Consider the following 20,114-nt stretch of genomic DNA (forward strand, 5'->3'; position numbering starts at 1 on the left):
ACACGTGTTTGAGTAACCCGTTATTATTAGTCTGCCTATATTTCCAAAGCCCAAAATGCTCTGTTCCACCTTGTGATGTCATGAAGCAGTCATTTTTTAAGTTAACATCTACGTTTTACCTTTTGTTCAGTATAGATTGGCAATTCCAAGGCTGAAATTATCTATACAAATCGCCTAGAATCATTTTAGAGTTTAAAACACAGTGAAGCACTTTCTGCATTACCCCATGACATCACAAGGTGGGACAGAACTCAGCCTAAATATGCAGGGTTTGTGTGTTAAAACGTGTGTAAAAAAAACAAAAAAAATAAACGTAACTCCAGATATGTTTATGATGAGGAAACAACATTATCACATAGATCAGAAAGCAGCGTAATATGAGCGTTTTAAGTATGCATAATGTTCACGTCACCATCATGTGAGAGACTGTGCACGGCGTCAGTCAATTATATCAGTGCGCAGACAGGAACCTAGCTTAATGCAACGCCTCCTTTCATAAGCCTTCCCATTGTGAGGCCCAGATCAAAAAGCATCACCCAAACAAGCAGCATGACTGAAAGAGTTCCATTTAGCTTAGCTCTTAACCCACTGTAACCAGATCTCTCTCCCTTGGTCTCTTTTTGATGTTACGTTTTTTCTGTTGGCGGTGCTAGCTAACCGTCTGATCTCAGCATTGTCCGTGGCACAAATATAAACGTCAGCGCCTGTCACCAGTTCTTTTCAGTTGTCATAGCGTCGCATCGGGGGCCTCCTCTGCTGTTGGCGGTGGCTTTGGCTATCACATGTGTCACGCTGCATGTTCACGTCTGAGGTAACGGGGGATCTATTAGCTGCATTTATAGAGGAACACTATAGCCCCCCGAAAAAGTTCAAAGGCAAACGGAGGGGGGGGGGCTCTTCGTTCAAGCCGTCATTCTTTCCAGTGTAAGTGGCACTTTTACTATGCGTGAGGCCATTGGCGATCATGTGTGTCCGCGGTGGATTGCGGATTTCTGTCGCGTTTTACAAAAGGAACTATTTATAGCGAATTACCTTATCTTAATGGTTTCTTTTTACCTAAAAGAACTGTTTGTAGCCTGCGCTCTTACAGTTAGCTAAGGCAAGGCATTACAATTACAACTGAGCCTGGGTTTCCACGGTCTTAACCTGCACAGTTTTTCTCATATTTTATGGTCAGGCTGTGTCTCATGAAAGCTCATAATCTCCAGAATTTACTCTCGGAGCGGCAGAGGCTGCACTAGCTGCACTCATTAATGACTGACAGGTTCTGGGGTGTAGGTATTGAGTATTCAGAAATTTTAAGTTTTAACCAACTTTCAGGCAACCCAAACGTGAGACCATCCTTCTTTCTGATTGGGTAATCGTCTTAAGAACCAAAACACCAAACCTCCGTATTTTCTGGACTATAAGTCACACTTTTTTCATAGTATGGCCAGGGGTGCGACTTATACTCGGATGCGACTTATATGTGAAATTATTAAAATATAGAATTTCACGTTTTTGTTATTATTATGCATTTTTCCTTATACTCCGGAGAGACGTATAGTCCAGAAAATACGGCATAACATAAACAACTCGGACATCATATCCAAAGTTGTTGTTTTTTTTATATATAATTAAGAATAAATCAGCTTTACAATTGTTACCAGTAAAAACTATATTTGATTTGAATATGTTCACCTCATATCTAAGGACAAAGATATGTCATGTTTATGGAATTTAAATCAAAATCTTACATACGGCTCTTTTAAGCAACACCAAGTGAAACAATATGCAATATTAACACAGCGCAGGGAGGAGGAGGGGTATTTGGATGAACCTGTCTTGAATATATGAGTGTGTGATGTGTGTGTGTATGTGTAATGCTGTAGATGTCTCTTTGTGGGTTTGGCAAGACATTTAAATAAAAAATACAAAAGATAAATATGAAAAAAATGTCAGCTTGAAGTTTGAAGCTTGAAGTGGAATTGTATGTTTAGTATTCAGCCTCTGTCATTGCTACCATCAGCAAACCCTGTTCTAATACAATTTACAAAAGTGATTTTTAGATCAGACCTTATCATAATGCTGTTGTAAAGATTTTTTTTTAATTATTTTTTATTTCTTTATTTTTTAAAAGTAATTGTAGTAGCAGTAGTAATATTTTATTATTTATTTCTTTATTTTTTACTACTTTTCTCCTATCTCCCATCTTCTTTTACAGTTTTCTTCATGGTCTTATATGGATACCTCATCATAATGCTGTTGTAAAGATTTTTTTTAAATTATTATTTATTTACTTATTTATTTGTTTTATGCTAAAGTAGTAGTAGTATTTATTTATTTATTTGTATTTGTTTATTTATTTTATTTTTTTACTACTTCTCTCCTATCTCCCATCTTCTTTTACAGTTGTGTTCATGGTCTTATATGGATACCTCATCATAATGCTGTTGTAAAGATTTTTTTTTTATTATCTATTTACTTATTTATTTATTTATTTATTTAATGTGAAAGTAGTAGTATTAAGTAGTATTTATTTATTTATTTTACTACTTCTCTCCTGTCTCCCATCTTCTTTTACAGTTTTCTTCATGGTCTTATACGGAGCACAAGGCCTGTCCGGTCACACAGAGGGGGTTTTCATTCATGCAGTTAACAGTTAGCTTGATCTCGGGACATGACACGCCAACATGTGTGCTAAACAATCTGATTTCCTAACAGTTAGACCGAACTTTGAAGTTAGTAATCATAAGGCTGAGAAAGTCGCAGATGAAAGTAAAGATAAGACAGTGACCCCTTTCTGCTTTTTGAGAACCATGTCTAATCGTTCACTTGCTGGTTTTGATTACATGTTAAGTTGTAAAGTTGTATTTCTTTCTCTTTTTGCATTGCGTACTTTTGAGCAGCAGCCAGTGGTGGAAGAATAACTATTTTTTGTTACCGAAATAAAGGTTCAGACACAGATACAGCAGCAAAAACAAATGCTCAAGTATCACATGAAAAAAAAAACAACTACTAAAGTGAAAGTATTAAAGTACCCATTTAATAATTTAAATAATAAGTAATAATAAGTTAATAATTATTTTTTTATGCAGAATTTGAGATATAGTAAAGCTTAAAATGTAGTGATTTTGATATAGATTTGTGCTAAATTTTGTTCAACAGAAACATGGCTATTTTTCTTTGTATATTTTTGTTGCTTTGTGCTAAAAATAAACCCCTCATACAATAAAATACAATACAATACAATACAATACAATACAATACAATACAATAATAAAATTTTACTTTTCAGTCCTGTTCAAAAATGTAGTGGAGTAAAAAGTACAGATACCTGCTCTCAAATGGAAAAAAAGTAAAAAGTATCCACTAAGTATCCACTAAAATATGTATGTAAGTGATGTACAGATATCTAAAATAGTTTCTTAAGTACAATACTTTACTACTTTTATTTTGCTATGTTCTACCACTGGCAGCAAACACTACCACATTGTTGTTATTCAGTCATTTAAAATCAAATCCTTATTAAAACTTACAACAAATACATATAGAGCGTAATAATCCATGTTTAAACAACTTATTTCAGTTATTTTTCTTTGGTTGTTTGACATTATCTCCTTACAATAGTACAGTTGTTTATAATCACATACATAGGCAGTTGTACAATACCCTATGGTGTAGTTTCAGTTGTCCACCTATTTGAAGTGCAATATTTCTACAGAAAATATCACAATGAACGATTTTACTGAAATGACTTTATGCCACTGATGCTTAAGTTGCTTATGTTAATGAGCTTTAGAAGTTACTTATTCTACCCTCATCAACTCAAATGTTATTATTCTACAAAAATATAACCATAATGTCCCCAGCAGTGTAAAGAAAATGTACACACAATGCATACTGAACCCCCCAAAATGTATTTATTGAACAATAGGTCAATGTATTAATTATCATGACAGACCTAACGATTTATATTCTGTTAAAAAAAAAAAAAAATCTGTCTTTTTTTGTTTCTGTTCATTTTATGATGAGCACCCATTTACTAAACCTGCAGTACTATGATAAATGGTAAATCCGTATATAGCGCTTTTCCACTTTCAAGGCACTCAAAGGTCTTTACATGAAGGAACCGCTCACCCATTCACGAACACATTCACACACCAATGTACACAGACAATGGGGGCGAGGTGGGTGAAGTTTCTTGCCCAACACATTCAACTGTGGGGACTGGAATTGTAGTGAATCTGTCCGCTCAACCATTGAAGTTGACGTCACGAGCAGGATTCAAACTTCCTACCTTCAGATCAGTAGACAAATACTTTACCAACTGAGCTACTATCGCTCTATCATGCATTTTGTCTATATTTGCTCTCTCTAAATGCATTATTTTTTCTTCTTTGTCCCTACAGGGTCCCAACGCTCTTGTCACCTACACCATCATCAGCGGGGCCGACGACAGCTTCCGAGTGGACCCAGAATCCGGGGACCTGATCGCCACCAAAAAGCTGGACCGGGAGCGCCGTTCCAAGTACTCCCTCCTGGTACGCGCTGACGACGGGAAGCAGTCTTCGGACATGAGGCTCAACATCACCGTCAAGGATGTCAACGACCACACGCCCAAGTTCTCACGGCTCACCTACTCATTCGACATCCCAGAAGACACGGCTCCAGGTGGGATTCAAAAGGGTTATTCATGCTGCAACTGCAAAAACGGTTTGATCCGCTACGCACAGTAAACTCGGCAATGCAAAGAATGTCAATGTCAGTGAGTTATCTCCTAGTTCGCTTCCTGGGCTGCTAAATGCATTATGGGTCAGATTTTGTTGTTAGCTTGCAGTGAAGAGAAAAGATATGAAACTGAGGTATTTGCGGTAAAATCTGAATAATTGCACTATCTACAGCCTTAATAAAGCATGAAGCAAGACTTAATTCATTATGAAAAATGATAGACTTAGAGATAGGGTTTTTTCATGGCAGATGTCGATACGGATAGTTTAGAATGCAGAGAAACCGATAGCCGATTATCTCTGCCGATATTTTTGGGCCCATGTGTAAAGCCGATTTAGATGATTTTATCAAAATTATGTAATAAAAATTTTCCAAAACCTCACCCACAGCCCTTTTTTTCACCACAAACCCATAAGAGAGCTGTGTAGCCACTGGGGAACACATATTTTACTCAAATGCATGGGGCCTTTAAGTAGCTACTGAACCTGAGCCATTCCTAAATCTATAAACCATTTGTTCATTATAAATAGAATCTTTCTTCCTGCTTTATTAAGGCTAAATAAGATGGAGTTATTGTAAATGACTGTTGAACCCACTGAATGAATTGAAAGCTGAAGTTTATAATGATTGGATTATACTATGTTAGTTCCAAAATCATAAGTAAAAAGTGGTCATCTCAGAACTAGATAAAACTGCTTTCACGAAGACACAACCCAAACAGAAAAGTAAACACAATTTTTTATTAAATTTTATAAAATGGTATCATTAAAAAAGTTAGATTCTTATTTGCATGTGTATAATTTAGAAATGGGCATCTGGCAACAACGATAAAGCATGTTTTTAAATCTCCAGTCGTTATTGATTTGCCCAAATATTTGCTTAAGAAACGAAACAGATGTTGAGCGAAATTTCAATTCATCTGTCTGACATTTAAAATCGATCGCTTGATGAGTCAACACAACATTTCGTCTTTTGAATATTTTCTGAAGCTGGTTTCAAGGCAAAAACGCACTGTTGCCATGGCATTTCGAATACCACTGATGCGGAATAAATCAATGCATCAATACTACAATATGTAATTGTCTATTTAAACAATCAGTCATTCAACATTAGCTGAACTTTCCTTCTGTTGAACACATCAAATCGTAGTTCTTAGTCTTGTGTCGAAAGCCTATTCTTATTTATACATTTTTAAACGTTTATGAGTTACTGAAATGCTACCAAATCGTCTGTATTTTCCTATGGGGCTACATCCCATACGCCAGAGGTCACAGGTAGCAAAGGTAACTCCTAATTTATGTGGAAATACATCAGCAACTAGCCAGATTTACTAGTGCACTGACAATTGTCTGGCTAGCCTAGTTCACCTTTTGCTCTTTCGTTTTACAAGTACAAAAGTGCATTGTGTTGCTAATATTTCATTTGGATGCAACGTTGTTTTATAGGTGACTTGTAGGGTTATCTCCACCGCTATTTGTTATAAATCACACGGGATATCGAAGGTGCCAAAAGCGTAAGGTCTATTGTTATTATTAGCACTAGCAAAAGATAGATCGCTCCAATGGTATCAATAAAGTTATCTTAACAATACCCCGTAGATGTATTAAAGTCATTGTGTGCTGTCTGTAAAATCTGGTCTGAAATCATGTCTACCGCTCGCAGGCTCCATCGTGGCGGCGATCTTGGCCAGTGACTCCGATTCCGGGGTGAACGGAGAGGTGACGTACTCGCTGGAGGAAGACGATGAAGATGGAACGTTTATATTGAACCCGGTGACTGGCGTGTTCAACGTGACCCGGGCGTTGGACTACGAGACACAGCAATATTACATCCTGACAGCAAAGGCACAAGATGGAGGAGGGCAGGCCAGCACGGTGCGGGTTTACTTCAATGTTCTTGACGTGAACGATAACCCGCCCGTCTTCAACACCACGGTGTACAGCACGTCGGTGTCAGAGAGTCTGCCGCCAGGGGCCAGCCTCGTGACGGTGGGGGCGACTGACGCTGATGATGGTGAGTCAGTTCCTATTGTTTCATGTTAGTTAAGGTAAATACATTAAGGTCAAAACATTGCGTGGCTAAACTTGCATATTCTGAATTTCGTGCATTTCCAGCTTCCTGTTATAGGTGACGTTTTAAGGACTTTTCACCGTTCAAAAGATATAATACTTTGATTTAAATTATAAGTTACCCAATTGTAACCCTAGACCCAAACCCCTCATTCACTATATAGCCCTTTATGTGTCACGCAACTCTGGCTAAACTCAGATAAAACTTGATTTCTGTCATAAATAATGATCAAATTGGTAATGATCAAAGTATTTATGGACTAATAATAACCGTACACCGTTTTGGTAAAGCTGGATCTCACATAAACGGGAAAGATTTTAAAGATTTTAAAGATAGACCAGCACTTCTGTCAGCTTCATTCAGTCGTGTTGTGTCCTTTTAATATCTGTCTCTGTCCGCTCTTGTTTTTCCAAATCTCACAATGCATTGCCGTCTATATGGACCAGTCGAGTGACTTATCAAGATGCATTGTGGGAAATGTTGAGTGCACTGGTCATTCGGATACCACTAAAAATGGAGTGATCCCTAAATAGTGCCCTCAGTAGGGAATAGTGCAGACATTCAGACACAGATCAAGACTATGAAGTGCAAGCAATATGTATCTGTTGTATAAAAAATAAATGAATAATATTAATAGTTAAATAAATAAATACATACATACTATTGGTTTTATAAGAAATATAAATTATATGAAAAATATTATTTAAAATATAAATTACATACTTTTAAATCCTCAAAGGAAAGAATGACCTACTATTTTGTATTTTATTTAGTTATTTATTGAGTTCAGAGCTCACATAGTTTGTTGTATCAGACATATTTTTACTGAAAACTAAAAATAAAAATAACATAAAAAAAAAAAATGACAATACATGAGTCAGCTTCAGTAAAAAAGGAAAAAAAAAAAAAGAAAAAAAAATCATCCCTGTGTTTTTTCTACAGTACAGTTTTAACCTACATCCAAAAAATGAGGTACTTTAAATATTTATAACTACAATCCACATCTGGTTAGAGAGACCCAAAAATATGAACACATTTTTTTTTTTTTAGATATTTCGAGCTCTGGTTTACTTTTGAACATATAAATCAAATGCAAGTTTTCTGAACAGGTTAATGTAATACATGCCTGTCATTGTGTTATGACTGCTGATTACACAGAAGCCCTCAAATCTATATTTCCACATATACTTAGTGTTATGCATGGAAGGTCTGATGAAATATAACATGTTAAAGGTATTATTAAGTGGCTATGGAGATATTTTTTGCATTTCAAGTGGTCACGTATGTGCACTGCGGTATAGTTTTTTTCTTTTTCCTCGGTTGTAATTAGCACTTCACACAGGCTAATGTGGTTATTGCGACCTACATTCCAGTGAAATATGCACAAGTCTGGCTTCTGCGCCCCCTCCGTGTCCATCATAAAGCAAACTGTTACACGCTGCAGTCAAAATAGAACAGCGCCATTGTTAGCACTTCCTAAGCCACCGTGACCTTTGATCCTTGACCCCTAGACTGTTGGTAGACCATGCAGCTAAACTTTTAATAATGGATTATGTCCGGGGTAAATAAAATAAAAAACTTTCTTCACAATAACGCTCTATACTTAGTGAACAGATATGATTTTTTATTTCGTAAAAGTACTCTATAAAGTACTTCTTCTGCTACATTACAATGAGGAATGGTGATACAAATATTTCAATTACTATATTCACTTTATTCATTCGTTAAAGGTGCAGTTACTCAACAGAAAACATATCAAAATGGGGATTAAATTACAATCTAAACTTGGGCTAGACGAGGATTAAAACCAGGAATAGGACAGGACCAAAAAGGGTCTACATCCGGACTAAACGGGACAAAACAAGACCAAACAAATTTACCATAATCCCCAAGTTCAATTATAGATGCTCCATTGACAACCATTTGAATCTGTAAAGGAAGCTGTAGATTAAGACAGATTAGATTCTCCTTGTCTATTTGGTTACAGCCGAGTAAGTAGATCTTTCCAAAACGAGGGGTTTTCCGAGCTATCCGCACTATCAGAGTAGGAAGTGGTTAGCCTTGGTGTTTGACTTTCGATACCATCTGTCATGCCGTGAGCCGACCGAGGCCTCCGCGGACAGAAGCGCAAACTCTAGTACATGTACAATTTGTGGAAACGAATGTTGATAATGATTTCAATTGCCATATTCAGCAAAAGTAACAATCTGCACTTTAAAAATAAATGGCCGTCACAAATATCATCACATGACCTTAATTATAGTGTATATAATGTTATCTACAAGGATGTAACGAAGGTCCCTGGGGAAAAAAAATCCAGGAAAGTACAAACTTTCTGCTGTTGAAGGATTAGCATTTTACATTTAAAATTAGCACGGTCACATTAATTGTTTTAGTTTAGTTTTGTATTGCTGTTTGTGTATAATATTTTATGATATCTTAAAGTGACTATCCACTGTTGATTTTTTCAAGTGAATGTAGTAAGTGAGATAGTAAAGGGTGTTTGGTTTGTTAGAGTAGAAGTACCCACATTTTTCAGAGCAGGACTCCCAACATAACCAGGAAAATTTATGAGACAGAAACAGTGTTCAAGTTCAGTTTGTTTACATTTTTTCCCATTTTTAAACTCGAGATCACCTTTCGATTGGCAGATACAAAGGAGAAAGCAAATAAAGGAAAATCAAAATAAATATCTAATAAAGGAAAAAAAAATCTGTGTATATATATATATATATATATATATATATATATATATATATATATATATATATATATATATATATATATATATATATATATATATATATATAAATCTCATGCCTAACAAAAGGATTATAAAAAAAAAAGAAAAACTGGCAAATTTATAAGGTTAAATCCGATTTAACACTGTTTAATAGAATAATGTATTATACAATTTGACATATTTTCACTAAAAGAAACAGTTTTCAATTTTAAAAACTAGATTAAAACACACTGTCATAATTTACTGATTGATTTAGTTTATTTGAGTTTGTGCCAAAAAAAACTGACCTGACTGTCCCCACTTCACTGCCAGGAATAAGTGCCTTAGACTAATAGATTTTTAAGACATTCCCTATATGAAGCAGAGGAGCAATAATGAAAAATTTTAAGAATTTATTTATGATGGTTATCGGGTTCCCTCGTAACACAAGGTGCAGTGTAGCATTTTACAGTAGATATTTTATTGTGTTCTGCATTTTATTCAGGTACAACATTCTCATAGTGGTCATTTTAATAACTAGAATTGTTTCATCCATATAATCCATCCAGTGGAATCAAAAGCCTGCCTTGTGAGACTTTGATGTTGGGTTGATGATTTAGACACATTTTCAATAAAACATACTCCATATGGTCTAAAACCAATACATTCTATTCACATAAACAGACCAAATCCACAAAGTGAAAAGGAGCCGAGCGTCTGCATCCTAATAAAGAATCTATGCCGCCACTGTTTGGCTGGTAAACATGAGGGCGCTGTTGGCAATTTACTGATCAAATTGAGCATGATCCCATTTTTCAATTACATTCCTTTCTGTGCGTCTGGAGCGCTACAAATGTGTGAATATTGTTAGCGTAGCATTGACCTAAAAATACCAGCTCTCGCCAACACACTAACCTTGTGCCTTGCTTTCCAGGTCCTAACGCCCAGCTACTGTACAGCATCGCATCTGGTGATCCCATGGGACACTTCACCATAACTAAAGATGGCGTTCTCACAAGTAAGAAAGTTCTGGATAGGGAAACTCAATCCTTCTACAACTTGGTGATCACTGTGAATGACCTGGCCCCTCCGCCGATGACCCGGTTCACCAGTACGGCCCAGGTATCCATCATCCTCCTGGACGTCAACGACTGCTCACCGACTTTCATTTCGCAAAAGATGACCTACATACAAGAGAACACCCCAGTGGATACTGTTGTGTTCGTTGTCCAAGCTACAGATGCCGACAGCGGGCCCAATAGCTATGTGGAATACGCCCTTAGAGGACCTTTCGGGAACAAATTTAGCATTGGAACCATTGACGGAAACGTTCGATTGGTCGGGGAGTTAGACAGAGAAGAACTTTCCAACTACACTTTGACTGTAGTAGCTACTGATAAAGGGGAACCCCCGCTTTCGACCACAATGGACGTGACGATGATAGTGCTAGACGTAAACGACAACACGCCAAGTTTTTCGCAAAATATCTACGACATTGAGATCGAAGAGAATACCTTGACAGGAACCGATGTCATCCAAGTGTTCGCAAGCGACGCAGACGAAGGCACGAATGGACAAATCCGATTTTCAATGTCCGGGGGAAATGCTGATTTTAGGATTGATTCGGTAACGGGCGTGATTTCAGTGGCTAAGCAGTTAGACAGGGAGACCAAATCTTTGTATTCGCTGGTGGTCCAAGCGTCGGACAGAGGGAGCACGCCCAGAGTGGACAAGGCTACAGTGAACATCGTCCTGCTGGATGTGAACGACTGCGCACCTGAGTTTGAGCTGTCTCCATACAGCGTCAGTGTGCAGGAGAATCTACGAGATCTACCTAAGAATATTTTGCAGGTCAGTACCTCACACTACCTTGACAATAGACCAATAGTTTTACCTTTCTCAACATAACTTTGACGTTGAGTACACCATGCCATGCCTCTGTCTCCACTTAATACACCATTTATGTGTTTCATTCCAAAAACGTATTTCACAATTTTTCGTTGTTTTTTTTTCTCAGAATCAGAATCGGTTTTATTGCCATATCTTCAGCATTATGGTGCAAGGTAAAACAATGAATAATATTATAAACTATGATAGAATAAAAATATAAAGTGAGCTAGCCAAGGCCAAGCCAGTATAAAGAGCCATTATGCAGACCACCCAATATTATGACACTGATTATTAGTTTACTATACATAGAATGGAGATTTCACTGGCCAAAAGCTATTGAGTAACCAGTGTTCATCCAAAAATGTATGCTGTCATTATTAAGTTTTCTATTTTCACAATATTGTGTGGGGATAAAAAACAGAAAATTTAGTAGCAGTCCTTAAATTGGCTAGTCCTGGTTGTTAGTCTACATGTTTACTTGTATCTCTCTGTTGAAATAGCAACGATATATATTACTAGGGAACAAATAAATTTAAAAAAAGCAATAAAGACCAAAAGTTCTAGTCTTAGCAAACGCACTTTTAAAATTTGAGCCTCAGTTTCAACATTCTATTTCGTGATGGTTAATTGAGCCACTACGTTTACTAGGAACTAATATCTACCAGTAGTACCCCTCGAGTGAAAAGAAGACCGTTTGAATGGCAGTCCTGGGACGTCTAATGGGCTAATGCTTTAACTAAATTCCCTAACCTAATAAGTGAAGGTATGTTAGCGATATCAATGTACTGAATCACTTAGCGGGGCGCTCGCTTTTAGCTAAACACTTGACTGAAACAATAAAGAAATGAAAAATGACGGCAATTTGCTCTGCACAATTAGCGTTTCATAGGATTCAGCTGAAATATAAAACTTGGTTAAATGAAATGACAAGGCAGTTACAGCCATAAGCTCTGTGATGGTGAAATGAGCCATGTATAAAGAATGGGGGAAAGAAGTAGTTTCCAGTGACGGAGCAGATCGACTTTGTGCATGAGCTGTGTGAGGAAATGGGTCTACACTTATGGAGAGGGAAGGCCAAGGGATTGTTCCACCCAGACACACGCACCACTAACCTGACAAAGGCAACGGTGAAGCCACGGAAAGCTGACAAAATGTGGTTGGTTGTTGTAGCATTATGGAAGAAGTTTTATTGTATATGTTTAAATGATTTTTTTGGCTACTTTGAAAGATTAGCAGTCATTAAAGCAGCTGTACCTGATTAGTAGTTAACTTGAAACATTTTGCAGTAGTCCAAAGTTATTCCTCACTTACATTATGCATTCTGAGCATTCTAATTATTTACCGCAATGAGTTTAACTTGAGAGCAGGATTAAGCTAACAACAACTAAACAACTAGCATGCTAACAGTGCACATCCTGATGATCAGACAATAAAATGCTTTATAATTAGATGCAGGCAGAACACGGAATATCTTATGCAATAGATCTGTACTGGGGAAAGACAAATTTTGCGCAAATGCATAGTAAAAAAAAATGGATACTGGCCCTTTAAACGTTCTTCGAGTTCAGGAATGTGCACTAGCGTGAGTGAGAATGAATGAAACTGCATTTTAACAGCCATTTTATCTGTATCACCCAGGCGTAATGCCCCATATTGTCGATAATGGGCACATTATTGGATGTGAAATATGTGGAAGCAACTGCCTGAGACAATCCCAGACAGTTGCTTTTCTATCATGGTACAACATTAAAGTGAGACGGGTTTCACATCTGCCATCTCCTGGTAAAAAAATAAAAATAAAAAGATTAAATAAACTTACGGATTGTAGCTTTAAGGCCATAGGAATTCATCCTCTTATATTATAGAGTTATCTGCAATTTGAAAACTCAGACTGAAATGTATAAATCAAAGAAGACAAATTAAGACCCAATATGTTGACCAGTGTTGGAACATAACTCAGTAAAAATAGAAGTAGAATTACTGTAATTAAGTACAAATTCTGTATCTGTATCTGTACTTTACTTAAGTAGATTTTAAAGTTGATACTTTTTACTTTTACTTCACTACATTTGAGACCAGGTATATGTACTTTGTAATCCACTGCATTTTGTGCTGGACTGAAAAGCAAAAGTATTTTTTTATGATAGTTTGAGACTGCGTTAAAGACTGAGGGGTTTTATTTTTAACATGTTCATAGCAAACAAAATATGCAAATTAACAGCTTGGAAAAATGATCAGTTCAAGTGTTTCTGCTGAACAAACTTCAGCACAAATCTTTATCAAACTTAACACATTTGAAGACCTTAAAATATGCACAAAATACTTTCACTTTTTACTCTTAAAGTACAGGTACTTTAATACTTTCAGTAGAAGTAGATTTTTTCATGCGATACTTTTACTTAAGTATTTTTATGCTCCAGTATCTGTACTTTTAACAAAACTGAATCCTTCTTCCACCGCTGATCTTGACTGACGTACACACTTCTCTATAGAGGCCCTAAATGAGTGAAACTTAAATAAAGTTCCACATATTGTATTGTCTTGTAGGTGGTTGCCAGAGACGATGACCAAGGTGCTAACAGTCAGCTCAGTTACATGCTTAGCGGTGGGAACGACGATGGATCCTTCAGCCTGTCCTCCACTGGACAGCTCAGCCTGACCCAGACTCTGGACCGCGAGGCTCAAGGGAGTTACACCCTGCTCATCACAGCCACCGACTCAGGTACGACTCTCTCTAGTGAATCACCCGGGAGACACCAAGTCGCTAGAAATATTTCATCGTATTTCATTTGTTTTGTTTTACAGTCTAAAATCAAACTTGGTCAGGATTTAATTAGTACCCTAACCTTACCTCCTTACATTAATCTGTCCCAGTTTAATACGAGTTTGTGAATATGGCAGTTAAAGCCGTACTACGTAACTTTATTGCTTTGTTTGCAATGTTCCGCAGTATGGCATTGGACGTACAGTATCTATTGTCCTACGATTGCTTAAAATATCTTAAAAACCATCCATTTTTACTGTGAGCTGGGCCGCCTCTCCACAGATCTGAGCTGTAGCTTGGCCTGGCAGCGTCACCTTGCTTGCCTGGAGATAGATAAGATTAATGCAGTACTGCGGAACATTCTGAGCAAACCAGACAAGCAGTTGGAGGATGGAGACTCCACCAGGAAGGTTGCAGAGTGCCCTTCATGGCTTTGAAATTGGAGATATTTTCAACGTTCTCTCCAGGCTGGTTTTAAACTTCAGTACTTTCCAGAATATTATGACATCATGTGAATGCAGCCTATTGTCTGTCATTTCACCAGAGTCATTTGTTTGCGTTCTAACCACATTCACTTATCATCTACTGCTGCTGATGTCTGGTCTCGCGTATCCAAAGTCAGACATTTTGTAATCAACCAGGAAAACCAAGTTGAGTTAAAATATAGCCTTAAACAGCAAATTCAACCATCTCCTCCTGTAAGAAACAATAAACGACTGGACATATTTAGCATACAAATTTTGCAACCCGAAAGTGCTTTCCGCAGGTTCGATTGAATGCTGTACACTGTTTATTTGGATACAGCGGTAGAGCTTGTTATAGCCAGATAAAAGGTTAACTTGTTATTCCTTAGAGGCCAGTTAATGGGCAGTTAAGGCAGTACATGCGTATCCTTGTTGCAGCCAAATCACATGGTATTCGGGATAAGTATATGCTTCCCTTCAGCCTCCCTGGCACACTGACCATGGTCTGAGGCAGTTGTCGGGTATTTTTGAGTGTGGACAGGCTTTTGGTGAGAATTGGGACAAAGTTACTTGAGATAAATCTTTGCTTGGGCGTATTCAGAAAGTATTGTTTTGTTTTTGTGCTATTTTCATACTGGGAACACCTTCGTTACTGGTCTTTGTATGTCACACTGCAGCTACTGCTATAATTACTGCTGCTACTTCTACTACAACTGCTTAATTAGTGGTTATCGTATGCTTGACTCCTGACACTCGTACTACGATAATTACTTCTACTACGCACTTTTTTGTGTATTTGAACAGGGCGAGTATTTGAAACAGAGAGTGTGTGTGATCTCATTGTCTTCCTGTATAAATAAATATAAATAAAAAGTAAATAAATACTACTGCTACGACTGACTACGACTACAACTGCCACTACTACTTTGACTACTACTGTTTACTACTATTCTCAATCTAAACATCATTGGTTGAGCGGTCAGATCCACAGGTTTGCGGTGCGATTCCAGCTCTTATAGATGAATGCTGTTGTTGTGTCCTTGGGCAAGACACTTAACCCACTTCACCCCTAGTGAATATGTGTGCAATTGAGCGAGTGGTTCCTTGAAGGTGCCAAAGCGCTGTATAAAACTGTTACCTATGACTGCTACTACTACTATTACTACTTGTTCCACTTGCACTTTTTTAGAAATTGTCGGTATTCCAATAATATGATTCACTGAGCGATATTTAGATACTGCTTCATTTTATTAAAGCCGCATGGTTAGGTTCACTGAGTTCTCCAGTCTTGAAGTTCTAGGCTATAGGCCAATGTATAATTGGACCTGCAAAAACAAGAGGGCAACCGGCCTAATCTATGGCTATCAGTGAGTGGTTAACGTAGATTACACAATTTCCTAAAACTAATATGGAGATTATTTTGGGGAAATATATTACCCTGAATATACATAGCAAAGATCTCACAAAACCACCAATAGATACTCACTTAATCTTAACTTATGCATATCCTCAAATAACTGCTGGGGAAGTAATCCATACTGCTACATTTGCAAAGTCGTTGGCGTTATTGCTTCCTTTGCAAAAATGGGATGATTGAGAGGCCATTTTTGTCAATTTGAGTCATGAATAACATTAAAGACTGCGTATGTTTATGTATGATTTTAAGATACTCCCTGTCATTAAAAGATTGCATTGCATTTATAACATTTTTTTCAGTACAATATGAACTCAAGTATACTACAAAGACGTGTAAACACTGGTGGCATGCATTGTTGTTCTTGGGGTTGCATGACATCATCTTGATATCTATATTGTGTGGTATTTAGTTGCTCTCATTCAACTTTAGAGGCTTTGCAAGAAAAACAAATCTACCCAAGAAACCCAACATAGTAATCAGCGTGCTATCCCCTGCATCCAAACTCACTCACGGATTTGGGGTCAGAATATGAAAATATCAAAACAAGGCCGTAATGACAGTGCAGTCCAAATTACCCAGCAGGCTTTGTCACATTCTTGAGGCTAGACACTGGAGAAGGGAGCTGGTTCTCCTCAGTGCTATCTGGCAGGAAATGTTGAAGGTGCATGGTGCAGAAATGTCTCCGAAACTCCCGTCTCTCATAAACCATTCTCGACCACAATCATCCATCTTTTTATCTTCTCAGGCAACTGTTCCTTTTCACTTGTCCTATTTTAAACAGCTGTGTTGTACGGAGGAAACAGGTCCGTGGTGGAAAGTAATGAAGTACAAAAGTAAAAGTACTGTATTAAAGTCTTTTTTTGTACTTTACTTTAATGGCATGTACCAGATTTTTTCACGTAATTAAGTTAAATGGTTTGCCCCAGTTCAGATTAGGGTGAAAATCAGGCCAATATCTACTGTCTGCATCTAATTATAGGGCGTTTTACTTTATGCGAAACAGGAAGCGTGCTGTTAGCATGCTAATGTTTGTTACCTTTACCATAGCAAACATTCGCTCTGGCCTTTGGAAGCTGTGAAAGGCGCTCATAAACTCATTGTGACTCCATTGTTTCTGTATTACTACCAGTACCTTTGACAACTAAATACTTTTTACATTTTGGGAGCAGGTATTTTATTCAATTTTTGCGATACTTTTACTTGAGTACTTCCATCCCAGAAAAAAGTCAGGATTTATGTCACGCACAACCCAGAGCCAGAACTTAGGGCTACGTAAGCTGTTTGTGTTGGCCTGTCATTCTGGGATGTTATGAAAAATAGAAGTGGGGATTAGTTACAGTGATTTGGATTTGAGCTAAAGTGTTTGTAATACGCTGAGAAGAGACCCTTGCCGTCTGCTCGGGAGTCGTACTTAGGCCTATTTGAACACCTGCGGGAGTTAGGTAGATCTTTGCTTGTGGCTGTGTAGTCAAGGGACGGTTAATTAATGTTTTAGGGTAATCAAATGGTAAATAGTCATATTTTGATATAGCGCTTTTCCATATTCGAGTCACTCAAAGCGCTTTACGTCAAGAAACTACTCACTCGTCAATGTACGCAGACACTAGGGGCGAAGTGGGGTAAGTGTCTTGCTTAAGAACTCAACAACAGCATTCATCTGCGGAAGCTGGAATCGCACCGCCAACCTGTGGATCAGTGGATCTTACTGCTCAACCAATGATGCTTATGTTGAGAGCTGGATTCAAAACCGCCAACCATGCTAACGTGCGGCATGGTAATTTATTGCGAGAAGTTCCATTAATATTTTGTATTCCGTTCTAGTTTGAAAACAAAAGTCTATGATCCGCTTCCAGTTGCTACATTTAACATTCAAGCTGGCAGCTATTGCTTTTAGCCCGGGTTGAACTGCTTCACTCCTCTTTGCGCAACAGCAACGTGTCCTTGCAACATCTGCTGACATTCGCTGTAAAGTTTTATCAAATGCTGTGAACTGATTGTAAAAGTGCACTATATAACATTACAATTGGTGAGTCCCTACCTGCTTGTCTCTATGGAGATGTTATTGCTTTGCCTAGATGTTCCACAGTATGATATTAAAACATATTGATCCCCATCGAGACGAGCAGACGATGCCTCCACGTTGGTGCTCAAGGGCGTCAGTAGTTCAGCTGGTAGAGTGCGCGTCATCTGATCTGAAAGTTGGAGTTTCAAATCCCGATCTCGACATAAAAATCGTTGGTCGAGCGGTCAAATCCAGTGACTCACAGGTTGACGGTGTGATTCCAGCTTCTACAGATGAATACGCCCGATTTGTCCTTGGGCAAGGTACTTAACCCACCTCGCTCCCGGTGTCTGCGTACCCTGGTGTGTGAGTGTATGTGTGTGTGAATGGGTGAGTGGTTCCTTGATGTAAAGTAAAAAAAAAAACCTCGAATTGAATAAATGCAAGATTGATATGTTTAATGCAATACTTCGGCAGATTCCAGACAAAGCAATAACATCTCCATGGAGACGAGAAAGTGGCAGAAGTCCCAACCAGAACAGTTACATGGTCCACCTTCAAATTCAGTCTTGGTTTCTCTGAACCAGCAAGTAACTGCCCTCAGAAATCTTAAATTATCATTGAATGCAAATAAAATAAGTATATGATTTTTTTCCCCCCTTTTTTTTAGAGTAAATGGTACATTGATTGGAAGAGTCACTACCTATAAATATCTTGGGTTTTGGCTTGACGAAACGTATCCTTTAAAATACATTTCTGGAATTATGTTACAGTCTAAAATCAAAATGATCATTTTATTATAGAAATAAATCTTGTATCCCATTGGATTATTGAAAAGACATTGTTTAAACAACCTGTCTTTCTGTACTGGATTATGAAGATATAATACACATGCAGACTTCAGACTTTACTTTGAAACCTTTAGATACACTCTTTCACTTGGCGCTTCATTTCATAACAGGTGATGAATTCAAAACCCATCACTCTTGGAAAAAGTTGGCCATCGCTATCTGTCAGACGAGAACAACACTGTATAAAATTGATTTATAAGGGACTACGGCGATAGACTGGCTGAATATCTCACTTGCTTGTTGAATTTGATCCGGGAACTTATAAAACAAGATCACGATTGTCTAAAAAACTCTAAAACTGGCCGCACTAGAACTGAAATGGGGAAATGGGGAAATGGTGCTTCCCAAAAATCAAATACATTTCAAGGACATGCACTGGAAACTGGATGCATTGGTGCCACGAATGTACTTTGATAGTCTTGGGATAGACATTTATAATCACACCGGCACCTGTTTTTAATGTTTTCGATGGACTATGTTTTTTTTTTTTTGCTTAAGTTTGTATTTTTCTATATTTTAAGAGGGTGCTTATGAGTCTGAATATAGATAAAAATGAATGAAATTAACTAACGATTGTCCAGGGTGCACTCCAATAAACATGAATTAAACCAAACTTTCAAAACGTTTCAATCGTTGAGCTCTACGCTTTCTATTTGCTAACCATTCTTTCGCCTCCGGGAGTTGTTCTAAAGCGCTGACTTTTGACAGGGAACGGTTACAAGGAAAACAAAGCCACTCACCTGGTGCTGGCTCTCATAATGCGTTTGGCACGGGTAAAGCGAATTTGGCAAAGTCTTGTCATTATTCCAATATATGAGCAGCGCCCCGAAACGTTCATTCCTACGGGCTCTATTAACGTGTTTTACAACCTGACCGTCAGACCTGCCATATTTCCCCCTCTACCTCGTCTTTGTTTATTGAATTTTTCAGAGCATTTTTGAGCGTAGATAAAGGGCGATATTACGGAGGGCTGGATCGCCTCGGGTTCTTCCATACAATCAGGATCAGCTGTGGAGTCTTGTAAACATAAGGTACGCCTCGAAGAAGAAAGTAAATCAGCGTGTTATCCAGCGGAGGAGCAGTTAAATATGATGTTCTGCAGGTACTTTATGAGCGGAGAAGTTTCCCATCACATGATAAGCTAGCTAGGCTTCATCAGTGCATTAGCGAAATTTACGTTTGTCTGCAGTTTGCTAAGAACCAGGGACTCGCTTACGATGAATC

The 20,114-nt window shown here is 37.8% G+C and overlaps 1 protein-coding gene across 1 annotated transcript in view; it reads left to right on the top strand.

Annotated features, from left to right (window-relative positions):
- Nucleotides 1-20,114, top strand: part of fat4 (FAT atypical cadherin 4) — a 175,282-nt gene that overhangs the window by 100,356 nt on the left and 54,812 nt on the right. The window contains exons 3-6 of the mRNA XM_055224611.1: nucleotides 4,392-4,653; nucleotides 6,373-6,723; nucleotides 10,437-11,353; nucleotides 13,940-14,114. Coding sequence (XP_055080586.1) covers nucleotides 4,392-4,653; nucleotides 6,373-6,723; nucleotides 10,437-11,353; nucleotides 13,940-14,114 — 1,705 coding nt within the window. The remainder of the gene's footprint in view (nucleotides 1-4,391; nucleotides 4,654-6,372; nucleotides 6,724-10,436; nucleotides 11,354-13,939; nucleotides 14,115-20,114) is intronic.

The sequence above is a fragment of the Periophthalmus magnuspinnatus genome, chromosome 10 (assembly GCF_009829125.3).
Source record: "Periophthalmus magnuspinnatus isolate fPerMag1 chromosome 10, fPerMag1.2.pri, whole genome shotgun sequence".
In the NCBI taxonomy this organism is placed as follows: Eukaryota; Metazoa; Chordata; class Actinopteri; order Gobiiformes; family Gobiidae; genus Periophthalmus; species Periophthalmus magnuspinnatus.